The following is a 16,016-nucleotide window of genomic DNA, read 5'->3' as shown; positions in this document are numbered from 1 at the left end:
AGTCTGAAAAAATTTTGAAAAAAAATATTTCGGAAATGCATTTCCGAAGTGGGGTAAAATGGGTTTTTCGCTGGGGTGACCCTCATAGAGAGGTGGGTAAAGAAAAAATCTAATAACATACATTTTGTATGCTACTAGAAGTTTCATGGACCATAATTTGATGTTTAAATGTGATTTTTATTTGAAATTATGATTTTTAACTTTTAAGATTAAACGTAATCTTTATATTAAAGTTTATTGTTTAATTTACTTTAACAGTAATTTATTCAAACGTAAATCACTTTACTTTCAACTCATTTTTAGCCATAATCAATTTTACATTATCAATTCTCTCACAGTGATTGCATAAATCTTTATAATATTTTTCCCCTTTTCACATCCACTCTCAATTAAACTTGATTATGAGAGTTTATAATTAAAATGCCTTCAACCCTTTTGTTGTATTGACAACAAAGTAAATCCAACTTGAAAACAATTGAAGCAAGAACTATTCTATGAAGTTAACTTTTATCATCCATCTAAGCTTTGTTACTTATAAAAGTGGTTGTCTACCACTATTAATGACAAGCTTACCAAATCAAGTTCAATAATGTAGATTATATATTGTCCATCGAAGGTTTAGTGTTACACCTATCATTCTTTGAGCTATTCAAGAAGATTGTGACTATATGCAATATCAATGTCTGAATCAAAGATTGTGTGATTTTATGATTGTAGTCACCTCTTTTGATATATTGTGCACATTAAATATTGTGCACATTTAAAGCCCTTAAAAATCATACTTCTTCCCTTAAACTTCTAGGCCTTTCTCTCTTGGATGATTCATAACACAAATATCTTTTCCCTCTCTTATCAAATATTTTCAAACCCTTAGATCTAATTTTGATTAATAGCCGGTTTTAACAATCCCACATTTTAGTATAATTTTCTTTTTTTAGTTTTTAAAAAGAACACGAACTTTTAAAGTTTTTGGTGTTAAAAAAGAATACATTACCTATTTTTAAAATATTATAAATATCATTAAGCTCTAAAAAAAAACTTATTTGGTTATGTTTTACCAACAATATTTATTCATTAACATATTCCATAACATTTGTTGTTATACCCAAGTTTATCTAAAAAATGTCTTTAAATTTATTCAAAAATTCGCCATTACACTATTCCCTTTCTTCCCTTCCTCTCTTCATTGCATTTGAATTTCTATTGAATAGAGTCTATTCTTCCCTTTTACTCCACATGTTTAGTGTGCCATTTTTTCATTGTCTTATAAGTGAACTACATTATCCTGAAATGAATTTACAAAGACAAGACATTCATCAATTAAGTTAACAACCGACGTAAATTTAATTTACCTCTCAATTTATGATATGTTTGATTTAAAGTTTTTAACATGTTTGATGAATGTCCAATAGAATTGTTGATCCTTTTAAAATTAATTCTATTTGAAATTATAATTTATAATTTTTGAATTTAAACATTATTCTTACATAAAAATTTACTGTTCAATTTACTTTTAATCTGAATCAAATTTATAAAATCAAATTACTCAAAATCAGTTTTACTTTTAATCTGAATCAAATTTATAAAATCAAATTATTCAAAATCAGTTTTCTTCACCGCGGAACCAAAGACTCTTTTATTGACTTATGTAATCTATGGCTGGTGAATATTTTTCCTCAAAATATGCTGATTTTTAAAAACCAAAATCATTTTCATCCATAGACCTGATTTTCATTTCATCCGTGATGTCCCCAAAATCAAAATCAATTTTCTCAATTCCCATACTCAACAAATCCTCCTTTTCCCCTTCAATCCCCATACTTAACTCCTATACCCAAGTTATATTCAAGAACAAGCAACAATAAATTGACACAAATTAAAATCCTTACTTCCATTTGAGAAAAGAAAACAGGGACTGAACACCTTCCCCCAGCAAGGCAGCATATTAGCACAACAAACTAGTAGTGTATTTCTAGTAACCAAATTAACAAGTGATGCTCTACTGATATAATGCCATTCCATTACAGTAACAATCTCCCCGGTGCAGGATAGGCTATGATAAAAGAAACTTGATTACTAGTTGAAAAAAGAGATTCTCTAACAAGAATTGTTTAACTTCATACATAAAACTACCACAACATCATTCACTAGATAGTAGACAAACTAAATTCAGCCTATGTTAGCTTTGCTATGCATAGCTAATCCCAAATCCGGATAAAATGATAGGGGTGTGTTATACAGTCAACAACCAATGTAAAACTTGGTTGAATCTCTATGACATAAATCAACTACGAATTAACTCAATCAACCGCTCCGAAGATTGCCATAAACCTAACCCTAGGGCTTGATGAAGAAGATAAACACCATTAGATCAAAACAACAGTCATCTTATATAACATTGTTAAAAAGAAACACGAGGAGCTCGGGTTTAGCATCAGTGATCTTATTTTCTACCAAAACAATACAAAACATATCATTCTTCATACTCTTCATTCGCAAAGACAACATTCAACAAAGACGATCTCTTCCATATACAACAAACAAAACACATAAAAACCACAACTCAAAGCAGCTTAACACCAGCCTCCCTTAGAGAATCAATAACAGCCTTTACCTTTCCGTGATACCGCTGTTCTCTCTTGAAGTGAACAGCAACAGCAGGAATGTCCTTAAGCGAAAGCCGCTCTGCAAGTAGCTTCCCGATCTTCGCAGCGGCAGCAACATCGCGAGTAGTTTCCAACGTCGATCTTAAGGCTTTCTCCTGCGAGCTTGCGGAAGAAGCTACGGTAGCAGTCGGAGTGTGGATGACTTGAGCAGTGACGTACTTGTTTGTGAAATGCATCTTCAAAACATAGGGTTTGAGGAAATTTATAATCCTTGGAGGCCTTACCGGAGGTGGAATAACCATATCTGTTTTGCAATGTAATCAAAGTTGAAATCAGAATATAGTTTCCGCGTAACAGAATCGGATAGAATCAGATATAATGCAAGAAATGAAGAAAGATATTATAAACTATCGAATTTCTGGAATATTAGAAAACTGTGATTGGAATGAATAATCCTAAACCCTAGGTAGTTAATTGCGGTAAATAGTGGCGTGATTGTGGCTGTGTGGAGGAGAGCGGCCGGTTCCGGCGACAGCACATCACTGTCGCGGCTGCCTCAGATTCGTTTAACGATAACGAAACGGCGTGAGTGGCTGCCGTCGTGGAGATTTGGGGCGGCTATAGTAAAAAAAATTGAAAGGAAATGTGGAGAGAGAAACCTGAAGAGTCACGGCGGAAGGAGGAGGAAGGTGACGGATGAATAAGCGGCGCGTGGTTGAATTACAGTGGTGGCGGCTTGGCTAGGTTAAATGCGAAAGAAGAACTCAATTAAAACCCAATCTGGTGAAAATTCTTCAAAATGTTCAAAATAGAAATTAGAAATAATGAGAATTTTCAACGGAATGAATTAGTTTTTAATGACCGGCATCAAATAAAAATATATTATTTTCATATAAATAATTTAAAATTTTCAGTTTTACATAACGGATACGAATTACGTGTTTGTGATTGTCATTACTCATTGATTAAGAATGTAAAATTAATTTAGATTAGTTCATATTTTTTTTATAAATTTTTCAAAAAGTTGATAATAAAGGAATTATTAACTCCAAATTGAAATAAAATAAAGGAAATGAAATAAAATCAACTTAATTTTTCTTTTATAATTCAATTAGATTTAAAGATAGTGCACAGTTTTACACATACAACCAATTAAAATATTTTAATTTGTCATATAATTTCACTTTTTTAAAATTAAAAATGAGATTTATTTTGATGCATGTCTATCAGGTGCATTTCATTTTTTCTCATTCATCTAACTAGTAATATTTTTTGCATATTTTTAAAATATTTCGGTAGTTATAATTTAAAATATTTTTATTAATAATAATTATTTCCGAATAATAAAAATTTATTAACTCCTAATAACTCTTTCTTACTCACTATTATCAAACAAACAATTACTTATATTCTATTAAAAATGTATATTTATATGAAATATGTTCTTTCCTGTTGAACAGGTGGTCAGCAACGGTAGGCTTGATCTTCAGTGATAGTTGAGAGAAAAAAGGGTTGAAGGAACGAAGAGGTACAACATAAAGTATTAGATTTTGGGTGAGAGAAATGAGTTACCTTGCTCTCTAGAGGTAGAGAGCTATTTATAATGGTCTCTTTCGATTGGATCCCCATTTTCGTGGGCTTGGGCGCTATTTGCGGCCCAGAATATAGGAGACTATTAGACTGGGTTCCGATTGGTCGTGCTCGGGGGAACTAGTCGTTGCCGAGGACGGGATCTCCGCGTGCTCGGTTGATCACCAGTCGTGCTCAGCAGAAAGGGATGTGTTTTTGCTTGTGGACAGTGTGTTGGACCAATGCGTATTGAGTCAAGGAGTGGATTGAACCAATTGAAATAATTGGGATAGTCCAAAACAAAATATATATACTCATTATTATTAAAATAGTGTTCTTATTAACTCTTTATTATTCACTATTATTAAAATAATTAGGTATATTTTCTCATTCAAAATAATTATTTATATTAACTATTTAATGGTATAGTTTTATGTTAAATAATATATATATATATATATATATATATATATATATATATATATATATATATATATATTATTCTGGACTGGGCCAAGATTCGGCTCAATCTATTTTCGGCCCACTTAACCTTAGAGGTCCAAAGCATCTCTGAACCCATAAAGGGCAAACAGTGCTCGTCTCCTCGAGGACCCGACGGCACTGGAGCAAGCTATCTGGTGTCCGGCATGAGTGCTCCCTGCGAGCACCCTGCATGACGAGGACCTACCTCCTCACCTAGACCCAAGCATGTCAAGCGTGCTCCCCGCGAGCACCTGCTCCTCCGAGGACCCTTCTCCTCGTAGGGTTCCTTCACATTCAACCCCCCGTATAACACAGAATCCACGTAGTCCCTAAAATATCGCGTCTCCCTTGAACTTCAGAGTGGTTGACCAGGACGGAGAGCACTCACGCATCTTCAATATTTCCGCCTAGGAAATCTGGCAATCTCCTAATTAGGCCTGGGAATCCAGCCTAGTAGCGAGATCATGGCCCAGCACTAGGGGCTATAAATACCCTCTTTCACTAGAGGGTCAGGTATTCATTCTCTTCTAACCTTTAGCTCGTACTTGCACTCTAATTGCTCATCTTCTTACTTTAGCATCGGAGTAACTTGAAGGTACACCCCCCTCCACTTCTCAAAGATCCAGTTTCGTGCAGGCCTTGACGATCCATCTGATCAGGTACGATTATATATATATATATATATATATATATATATATATATATATATATATATATATATATATATATATATATATATATATATATATATATATATATATATATATATATATATAAACATTGTTTTCATATAAATAGTTTTCAATTTTCAATTTTAAATGGTCATGAGCGTTTGCAAAAAAAAAAATCCAAGGCAGTGGATTAATTTGACTCTTCCACTAAAATGTTGAGCTTGACTCATTTCCTTTTGTATAACAAATCGAAGATTCTAGATATTATTATTATTCCCTCAAATCTCTTGTCTCGAACTTGCATTCGCTATTGAACTTGAATGTTTAAACGACATGCCATCTCTCTCCAATTTGGGGATTAAGAACATCACGAAGGGCAACAATTAGTATGGTTGAGGTGTTTAGCCACTTGCGAAGGCATCTTGACTTTTTGGGAGCCATATAGGTATGATAAGGAAAAAATTAAGATGGAGATGAAAAATGTGAAAAAAATGGAAAACATGTGTTAAAGAGTGAAAACAAAGTGGATGAACATAAGTGAAACAAGTGAAAACATCCTTGCTTTTATAAGGCTTCATCTTAATCAACACAAATCGCAGCGTTATCAGATGTACAACGACTAGATCGTACCGAGATTGCAATAAATATTTGTCCCAAATGAATTTGAGTATTCCCACATCATAGTAATTTTTTTAAAAATGAAACAGTCAATTTTATCAAATCTATAATTAGTAACTAACTTTAACAAACATTAACATACATTAAAAATAATAAATTAAAATAATCCTAAAATTATTCACATATATCTCAAATAATAAAATACAAACTAAAATATTAATGTATTAATTAAACAATTAATATTCTAAATCATAAAAAATATTTCTAAAAATTATCAACCACGTCAAATTTTGGGATGGATACTATCTTTTAAAATAGTAAAAACACAAACTTAAATTTGAACTCAATCAAAAAGAATTTTCATCGTCATACACAAAAGACAAATTTAGACAAATATCCACGAATACGAGTTTTGTTGTCATGTCTAATCTCAAATTTGTTTTAAATAACACTAAACAAAACAAAAAATGGTAGTGATAGGAGTCGAACCCTCGACTTTGAAGTCTTAGTGGCTTAATATTCATACAAAATTTACAACAAAAAATATTTATACAAAACTAATTATTGGAAAATATTTTACCTACTTCATAAAATAAAAAATTTGGGGTGTTTGGGGTAACATGATCACCCCTTGTCCCAAATGTAACTCCACCCTTAATAGGGGCTAATAAATTTTGAATTTGCAAAACTTAGAGACTGACTATGTTGAAAATCTAAATACAATTTAAGGAGCAAATGTGCATATTCACTGCTTTTCATTCCATGTGAAAAAAGTGCAGAAATCATATACCCAAAGTATCAAGGAGAAACTACTCTTGCTTATATATTTACATATCTTATGTGATGAAACTAAATACATTTAACCATATTTTCCATGCCAATAATTTGCATTCCATTCAAAGAGAACCTTTCAACTTTCTGCTACCTTCTATCTTCTGCCATGATTTGACATTTTGTTCTTACAAGTAATATAAAACTAGGTTCCAATTAAAGCATGGAAACAGTAACCTAAAGGAGTTGGAAACAAGAATGTCATATGTGTCTCTACTTTCTACTTTCTAATTTCTAATGATGCATACAAGTCACAACCACTTGGAAATTTCGTCAAAAGAATAAGAAGCTAATGGTTCTAAGAACAGTAACATAACATCCTTTCATTACTTTGGATTATATTCATTCATAAAAGAATATAGTTATTCTGATATCAATTGAGAAAGGTATATATTTATAATGTATATAAAACGTGGTTTTATTAGCACTGCTTTACTTCAGTAAGCTTAACTCGAGCAAGGGAATAGTAGTAAGGGAATGAGAAAAATATGGCTAAAAGAGTCACCAAGTAGAATCTCTAAAAAGTGTTGATGCGACGAAGGAATGTTAATCATGTTGGTTCTATGAGGTTAATAACTCCTCTATATATTGAAGAAAACAACTTGCATCAAACCATTCCTTCCAAAACTAACAACAAACTACGAATTTGAAAGAGGGGATTTTCAAGATGCAATGCCATGTATTGTGCAAGCCAGTTACTACCTTGATTATAGTTAACTTAGCTCTTGCTTTTGTCAATTTACTTCTCAAAATGGTTCTCAATGAAGGAATGGACTACATGTCAATTGTAACATATCGACAAGCAATTTCATTCGTCTTCATGACACCTATTGCATGGTTCTATGAAGGGTATTCGTCTTTTGGTGTTTGGTTGGTACAACTTATTTATAACTTGTTTGGGCCTATATATTGAAGCAGTTTTCAAATTTTTTTTTACAGGAAACACAAACTGGAGGCTCGCATAATATGTCTCCTTTTTCTATCTGCTCTTGTCGGGTATGAATTATCGGGACGGAAGAACACGCTTATAGTTCTGTGCTAATACTATAGTTATCAAATAAATAACATTCTATGAATGCCTTTCAGAGTAACACTTCCCCAATACCTGTTTCTTCTTGGACTTGGGTATACATCTGCTACAGTCTCATGTGCATTCCTCAACATGGTACCTGTATTTACATTCATCATGTCACTTCCATTTGGGTAAGTTAAACAAAAAGACGTAATTACTAATTACTTGATTGCGGTATTAATATAACTATAATAAGTTTTTAATTAATTACCTTTTGGTTTGAAAATTTTCTAGGATAGAGAAGGTGAACTTGAAAATCAAGAGTGGCAAAGCCAAAACCTTGGGAGCAATTGTGTGTATTGGTGGAGTTTTGGTGTTAGCCCTTTATAAAGGAATTCCCTTAAACAACCCACAATCTCAACACATAGCACATAGAGATACAAATGGGCCACCAGCTGCAAAGTTAGAGAAATGGATTGTAGGATCAATACTTCTGACTGCAGGTTGCATTTTGTGGTCTTCATGGTTTGTTCTACAAGCAAAGATTAGCAAAAAGTATCCATATCAATACTCTAGCACTGCTATTTTGTCACTTTTTGCTACTATTCAATCAACAATATTAACTTTGGTCATCAAGGGAAAGAATGGCTCATGGATCCTCAAAGGAAAGCTAGAAATAGTGTGTATAATATATTCTGTAAGTATGCTCTTTGCGATGAAATGAAATACACACATCATGTACAAGGTTTTCAAAAGGATTTGGGTGCAGTAAAAAATCTCACGATTTCACGCAGCCAGGACAACGTGGTCGTTGGATCAAGATTGGATAGTCAGATTTCAAGCAAAAAAATCAATTATTTTCTTTCGGCATCGTCTGATCTTGATTGAACTGCCACCCATGTGCTGACAGCGTGAATTATTGATTGTAGCAAATTCAAATCCTTTTCAAAACTAATTGTGAAGTTCATGACTAAATATAGAAATCTTAGAACTCAAAATATTTATGTGATCTTAGGGATTGGTGGGATCGGGGTTGTGCTATGTCGCAATGTCATGGTGTGTCAAACAAAGGGGTCCAGTTTTTACTGCAGCATTTACCCCTCTTTTACAAATATTCGTAGCTGTTCTCGATTTCTCAATACTAAAGGAGGAAATATACTTGGGAAGGTTGATTTCTTTTTTCACTCTTCTATGATTTCACCTTTTCTTTCTTTCATTGCACCTAATGTATCCCTAACTGCTATAAGCAGTATTGCAGGATCTGCCTTGGTTATTTTTGGCATGTATATTCTTTTATGGGGAAAAAGTATTGAGGAAGAGCAATGTGTCATGAAGGATACACAAGAAAATCAAGATGTAGAATGTCAACGATAATTCCACCAATCACAACATGAATGAACAATTGATGTACTATACTCTGCAACATGAGTGTAAACTCTTGGTTTAATTTTTATATTTCTACAAAAAAAAAGCTGATGTACAAAAGTTGTTTCACAAAAGCATGTGGAATGGTATAACCGTATAAGGTATTTTGAATATTTTCATTTCAAAAGCATAATGGACAGCCCTCTTCAATACTAGCATGATTTTATTTTAAATTTGCTACAATCAATACCGTATGTAGATTCTATCAATTCACACAGGCATCTCCAACAGAACTAAAGACATCAACATCAGATTTGTGATGCAAGGATATATAGGCACCTAATAATATTTGCTAGTCATAGTTAATTCTCCTAGCAATACCTTTTTGAGTTTTCTTGTATGAAAGGTCAGGGGTCAAATCAATATGAAAAAAGAAGCTGACCTCCAAAGACAACAAGAACATATTTGACATCCAAAGAGTGGAAAATTTCCCAAGCAGTCTTTTCTGGAGAAGACATTGCAGTACCAACAGTAGCAATATGCGTGTTATTCCAGGTATTATTGTCAACAATAACAATTCGGTTAGCCATTGCAGTTGTTTAATATCCGTAATCCCACCAAGAAGCCACCTACAAGAAATTTTGAGTAGTAAAATTTAACTTTTGTTTTCTTTTAATTGGAAATGGGGGGATTAATCTTATTGAGGATAACAATTTAGAAACTTAGGCCATAAACTATCCATTTGACTTGAGTGATCGAATATATCATGGATTCAACATTAAACAATGTTAAATATTACTAAATATGAAAGGGTTGATAAGCCTACCTATGAAGATCTTCCCACGAGGTCATAAATTTTACTATTCTGATAACTAGAAAGCATCAAAGTGTGTAGTACTAGTGATTCAAATATAATGATTGATAATTTCTACTCGTCAACTAGCCACACACAAAAATGAGAAAGGAATCAAAATGTTAGTGGGACCAATTGTTTTTTTACAAGCTAGGGATAATGCCCCAAATTAATACAAAACATCAAGTAAGCCATCTCTAGTCTTAATGGCATTTCACAATCCATGATATCAAACTATTGAAAATACAAAATAGTGAAATTTCATCATCTGCAGCCTCAATGGCAACTAGCTCAACCTACAGTGGCATCCCCGATCACATCACATCACATTTTGTATATTTGAATGTACGTTGCAAAAAAAATGTTAAATTTTAAGACATAAATTTCAAGATTGAAATCAACAAAATCATGCGGTCTTATGCAGATAGAAAATCATTAATCAGTATGTCGAACTTGACAGACAAGAGACACTGATAGTTCATTCCAAAGTGTCCCTCTTTAAAAAACAGCTCATACCAAAGTGTTACAACACAGATTATAAAGTTCTTACAGAAGCAAATTCATATGTTTCAGCAGAAAAATATGGAAATGCCGTGAAACTTACTTTATCATCTACTTCTGTGTTATGACTCAACCAAGCATAAGCCTCTCTAAAATCATCAAAAACATGAAGCCCGTCGTGTGAATGTGATGTTAGGACGATAGAAGGGGCTGAATAAGCTTCTGCTGCTGCCCATACACTGTGAACCTACAGAAGAGATCAAGATAATGAGGTCACTGTAAACATTAAGAAAGATTTTTTTATTGACATACACTGCAGCATGAGGATGCCTTGTTGACTGTTTTCAGAAAGACAATAACAAAATATCAATAAAAGATGACATTTTAGACCTAATTGTGTACTAACCAGCACCGATTTAACAAACAACCAGGAATTTATCTAAAAGTAAAAGTAAATTGTGAAGTAATAATAAAGAAATACATTAAGTTAAATAAAAAGGAATAACTAAATATTAAATACCTAATAAATGTGTGTTAAGTTCTATCCCTTATTTTCATTTGTAGTAGTATGCAAAAAATATGGTCTGCTAAATAAAATTATTTGAGCAGCAACAGCTTGAATATGGCAGTGAAAAATTGTTGGAAATCAAAGAATGTGGGGATGAAGAGAAAAAGAAACCTTAAGGGCTTTCAAGATTGAATGAGAATCTCAAAACTGACAATGAAAAGAGGTTTTGCAGAAGACTGCGGATGGAAGGTGGTTCTGGTTTGATGATGCAAGGTGGAAAGTATCACTCTAATACCATGTTGAAAATTAGAAGGATAAGGAGAAGAAGGTGAAAAGGAAGCTTGAGAGTTTAATGATTGAGACAAAAATCTCTTGGGGAACAATATGAAAAGATAATGAAAGGTGATACATTTGCTCTATTTAGAGCCTTATTGATGACAAACCAAGTGCAAGAAACTAGTTAATGATCTCTAACAAACTTAACATGCATCGAGATTCATTTATCCATTTCATCGGGAACAATAAATACCGTTAACTAATTCAGGATTTTCTAGATTTCAACCCTAAAAGAGAAATGCCAAGAATATTTATATCAACGAAATTTGCTCAAAAGCATCTTAATCCTAAAAATGAGATCTTCCCAGTTCAGTCCAAAAAGATGTAATTCCAAAAATTGTTTATCATTTGATACTCAAGAGATTGTAACTAACAATGCCTGCAAAATCTCTCCATGACCTTTCTATTAGCTGTATACATGTGTACATGAAGTGCATACTAATAAATATGCTTACCAACTAATAAATAAACTGAAAACTAAACTAAAAAGGGTTCCTTTTTAGTCCTTTCCTTTTTGAGACAGTTTTTGGGGTTGATTTCTGCAAAACATAAGACGAGAGACCAGTTATGTCTAGCTGAAGTTATTTCCAATCAAATATTAACAAGGAATCTAAGTAGATGAAAAGAATTATATTCTTACAGATTTTGTTTTTTTAATCTTTCCCCGAATCCTGTTCTTTGGAGGTTTCAACTTGTATAACCGCACCATCCAATGGTGGGTTGTGAACACCTGAATGCATTTAAGTGACTTACATCAGAAAACCAAAACAAGCACTGAAAAGAATATTAGAAAGAATGATTGCTGTGATGAATATAACAACAAAATATGCCAGCATAGATAAACACTTGGTAAATTATCAGATATTGTAGAACAGATACCATGATCGGTTCAGTATGTGAATTCATCTTGCCACACACTAAGTATAAATTAATTTCAGTATCATCATATATTTTAGACAGCCAGACAAAACTCATAATAGATTAATTTCATATTACCCTCCCTCCCTAAGTGCACAGAGCAGACTAATAAAAAATAATCTGACCTCTTCAAAATGCGTAAGTTTGAAATGTTTCTTTCCAATCTCTGTCCGCCTCACTCTGTCAAATGCTTTACCGTCTGTCTCCACAAATCTGTAGCAAACCAATGTAGAGGGTAGTTAAGCAGCCTAACAGTTGAAAACAGATAATTTTTTAAAGCCAATTTTACAATGAAACTGACCTGTAATATGAAAGCTTATACATGAGGGAGTTAAGCATTGTTGGTGTGGCCATAGAATCAATTCGATATTGGCCATCCCTCTTTTGAAGAAGTTGAAAACAAAGAAGGGTTAACACTACTAATAAGCTGAGCAATTAATGAAAGCAGCTAGAGTATCGTCTGTTTTAGAAAATCATATATCGATGCCCAGATTAAACAGCCAAAATTTCAAGTATGACTTACCAAGTAATCAGGTTCCTTTATGTGAGGGAATACACCCCCTCCAATACGAACCATCCACAGGAACTTAATAATATCATCACTGGGATACCCCACCAATCCTAATAATAAGCACGGAGCAACAAATCAGAAGAGAATGACTTTGATAATCCGAATATGAAAAAAGCAGCTGACCTCCAAAGACAACAAGAACATATTTGACATCCAAAGAGTGGAAAATTTCCCAAGCAGCCTTTTCTGGAGAAGACATTGCAGTACCAACAGTAGCAATATGCGTGTTATTCCAGGTATTATTGTCAACGATAACAGTTCGGTTAGCCATTGCAGTTGTTTGATATCCGTAATCCCACCAAGAAGCCACCTACAAGAAATTTTGAGAAGTAAATTTAACTTTTGATTTTCTTTTAATTGGAAGTGGGGGAGTAATCTTATGGAGGATAACAATTTAGAAACTTAAGCCATAAACTATCCATTTGACTTGAGTGATCGAATATATCATGGATTCAACATTAAACAATGTTAAATATTATTAAATACTAAAGGGTTGATAAGCCTACCTATGAAGATCTTCCCACAAGTTCATAAATTTTAATATTCTGATAACTAGAACGCGTCAAAGAGTGTAGTACTAGTGATTCAAATATAATGATTGATAATTTCTACTCAACAACTAGCCACACACAAAAATGAGAAAGGAATCAAAATGTTAGTGGGACCAATTGTTTTTTTACAAGCTAGGGATAATGCCCCAAATTAATACAAAACATCAAGTAAGCCATCTCTAGTCTAATGGCATTTCACAATCCATAATATCAAACTATAGAAAATACAAAATAGTGAAATTTCATCATCTGCAGCCTCAATGGCAACTTGCTCAACCTACAGTGGCATCACCGATCACATCACATTTTGTATATTTGAATGTACGTTGCAAAAAAAATGTTAAATTTTAAGACATCTATTTCAAGATTAGAATCAACAAAATCATGCAGTCTTATGCAGATAGAAGATCATTAATCAGTATGTCGAACTTGACAGACAAGAGACACTGATAGTTCATTCCAAAGTGTCCCTCTTTAAAAACAGTACATACCAAAGTGTTACAACAGATTATAAAGTTCTTACAGAAGCAAATTCATATGTTTCAGCAGAAAAATATGGAAATGCCGTGAAACTTACTTTATCATCTACTTCTGTGTTATGACTCAACCAAGCATAAGCCTCTCTAAAATCATCAAAAACATGAAGCCCGTCGTGTGAATGTGATGTTAGGACGATAGAAGGGGCTGAATAAGCTTCTGCTGCTGCCCATACACTGTGAACCTACAGGAGAGATCAAGATAATAAGGTCACTGTAAACATCAAGAAAGATTTTTTTATTGACATACACTGCACCATGAGGATGCCTTGTTGACTGTTTTCAGAAAGACAATAACAAAATATCAATAAAAGATGACATTATAGACCTAATTGTGTACAAACCAGCACCGATTTAACAAACAACCAGGAATTTATCTAAAAATAAAAGTAAATTGTGAAGTAATAATAAAGAAATACATTAAGTTAAATAAAAAGGAATAACTAATATTAAATTCCTAGTGGGGAACAAAAACATATATTGAAAAGTAAAAGATAATTTGAAAATATTATTATGGTTCAGAAACCTAGTTAACTTCAAATGAATGACGGGATGATTTGGAAATTACCACATAGAAGGCACCCAACAATATAAGTAAGACAATAGCAATAATGGATGTTTCCAGAGGTAAAACCGAAAGCCTTTTCTTAATTTGTGACTTGCTAGGAGGCTTTTCCACAGGTTCCTTTTCCTTCCTCTTGCTCTTTTTTGAGGTCCGTTCCTTAGGTGTGTCCTCAGTTTTATCAGTCTTCACAGTATCATCTGGCACAACACTTTCAGAACTGGCACCTCCAGCCTTGATAATCAAAAGCACAATTTGAACAAGGATAACTCATTGAGTGACTAAAAGGAAGCAATGTCAAATCTGATGACAATTAAAGAACAAATGCTTACATCAATATGAGAATCAACTGAGAGACTGGGTAGCTGAAATTTAATTGATCTAGTGAAAACATCAAAAGCTTGAGAAAGAGCAATTCCAGACAAGATGCAAGCCGCTGGAGCAAGCACAAGCATCAGGCGAACCTGATATTTGATGATATTGGGTAGTCAATAAAATGAAATAAAAAATGCTATAAGTTGAAATACTGCAGTCCCAATAGTTCCATACCATGACACCAGAAAAATACACCGATGTAACAATATAATGTATCACAAAAGAGCTAGCATCAGATACAGGCGAAAAGCAAGCCTGCAACAGTAAGAACCAACATGACTAAATTAAGAGCTTCTCAGAATACTATGAGAAAATCAAACAAAAGACCTTTTCAGCAAGAGAACTCACGATAATGCCAGCTGGAACCAGAAACGCCAAGACATTGATGTCCATAAAGTAAGAAGGCCAAGTTGGCGGCTGATGCTCACTAACACTAGCAATGATTAGTATGTACTTGCTTGCATAAATACTGAAACCCAACAAATGAATTGATAAATACTTCATAATTTAGGTCACACACATAATAATTAGATAATTAGCTTTAAGAGATTGCATGTGTATGAGTAATTAACAACAGAGTTAACAAAGGATGTAATGTAAGAAACAATAGAGCCTTTTTCCACTAGGTGGAGTAAGCTACTTTACAACTTTTTTGCACAGAAAATGATATCAGCTTAATTTGATCAAAATATATTGTATCCATTCACCACAATTAAAAAAAACTCCATCTCTCTTGCTTCGCAAATTCACTGTGAAAGTTCAACTTCCATCCTTCTGTAGTATCTAGTATCTGCAACCAGTTTAAGATTTCACCTACCTAGTATGGATTCTTCAAATAGTCAAAAACAAATACTTTTTAATTAGTGCAAGATCATCTGGAGTCTGTCAAATTAAGACTTATGAATATTGTTCAAATTTGATAGGTTTTATATCCCCAAAAAAAAAAGTACTTAAAGGAGATGTAAAGCATAGTATTTTGGCAAGTTGACAGAGTGGTGCTTCTAAAGCTCAAAACAAACCTTTACAAACACCCTAAAACCAACAATTTTGCACCAACAAGGGCGCAGATTTAAGTCCTTAAGTTTTCTGGTATGAAAGGTCAGGGGTCGAATCAATGGATGCCTACTAGTTTCAACTAAGATATTTTCTA

General features: G+C 33.3%; 3 protein-coding genes across 3 annotated transcripts; 1 reads left to right on the top strand and 2 right to left on the bottom strand.

Moving 5' to 3' along the window:
- Positions 1-2,366: 2,366 nt before the first annotated feature.
- On the bottom strand, positions 2,367-3,439 carry LOC131645886 (uncharacterized). The gene is made up of 2 exons (XM_058916084.1): positions 3,266-3,439; positions 2,367-2,910 (listed from the first exon to the last, which is right to left on the bottom strand). Exon 2 carries the CDS (start codon positions 2,906-2,908, stop codon positions 2,564-2,566), a length of 345 nt encoding a protein of 114 aa, XP_058772067.1. The 5' UTR covers positions 2,909-2,910; positions 3,266-3,439; the 3' UTR covers positions 2,367-2,563.
- Positions 3,440-7,853: 4,414 nt separating this feature from the next.
- Positions 7,854-9,164, top strand: LOC131649186 (WAT1-related protein At3g30340-like). The gene is made up of 4 exons (XM_058918943.1): positions 7,854-7,981; positions 8,085-8,487; positions 8,806-8,957; positions 9,041-9,164. The coding sequence occupies exons 1-4, from the start codon at positions 7,854-7,856 to the stop codon at positions 9,162-9,164; spliced, it is 807 nt and encodes a 268-aa protein (XP_058774926.1).
- Positions 9,165-9,597: 433 nt separating this feature from the next.
- Positions 9,598-16,006, bottom strand: LOC131649185 (dolichyl-diphosphooligosaccharide--protein glycosyltransferase subunit STT3A-like). Its single transcript, XM_058918942.1, has 13 exons — positions 15,215-16,006; positions 15,041-15,121; positions 14,824-14,955; positions 14,498-14,725; positions 13,971-14,114; positions 12,966-13,152; positions 12,795-12,892; positions 12,573-12,652; positions 12,397-12,484; positions 11,994-12,083; positions 11,809-11,892; positions 10,613-10,756; positions 9,598-9,784 (listed from the first exon to the last, which is right to left on the bottom strand). Exons 1-11 carry the CDS (start codon positions 15,368-15,370, stop codon positions 11,836-11,838), a joined length of 1,341 nt encoding a protein of 446 aa, XP_058774925.1. The 5' UTR covers positions 15,371-16,006; the 3' UTR covers positions 9,598-9,784; positions 10,613-10,756; positions 11,809-11,835.
- Between the last annotated feature and the right edge of the window lie 10 nt (positions 16,007-16,016).

Source organism: Vicia villosa, linkage group LG2, assembly GCF_029867415.1.
Source record: "Vicia villosa cultivar HV-30 ecotype Madison, WI linkage group LG2, Vvil1.0, whole genome shotgun sequence".
In the NCBI taxonomy this organism is placed as follows: domain Eukaryota; kingdom Viridiplantae; phylum Streptophyta; class Magnoliopsida; order Fabales; family Fabaceae; genus Vicia; species Vicia villosa.
The sequence above is the reverse complement of the archived record's forward strand: the minus strand, read 5'-3'. Positions and strand labels throughout refer to the sequence as shown.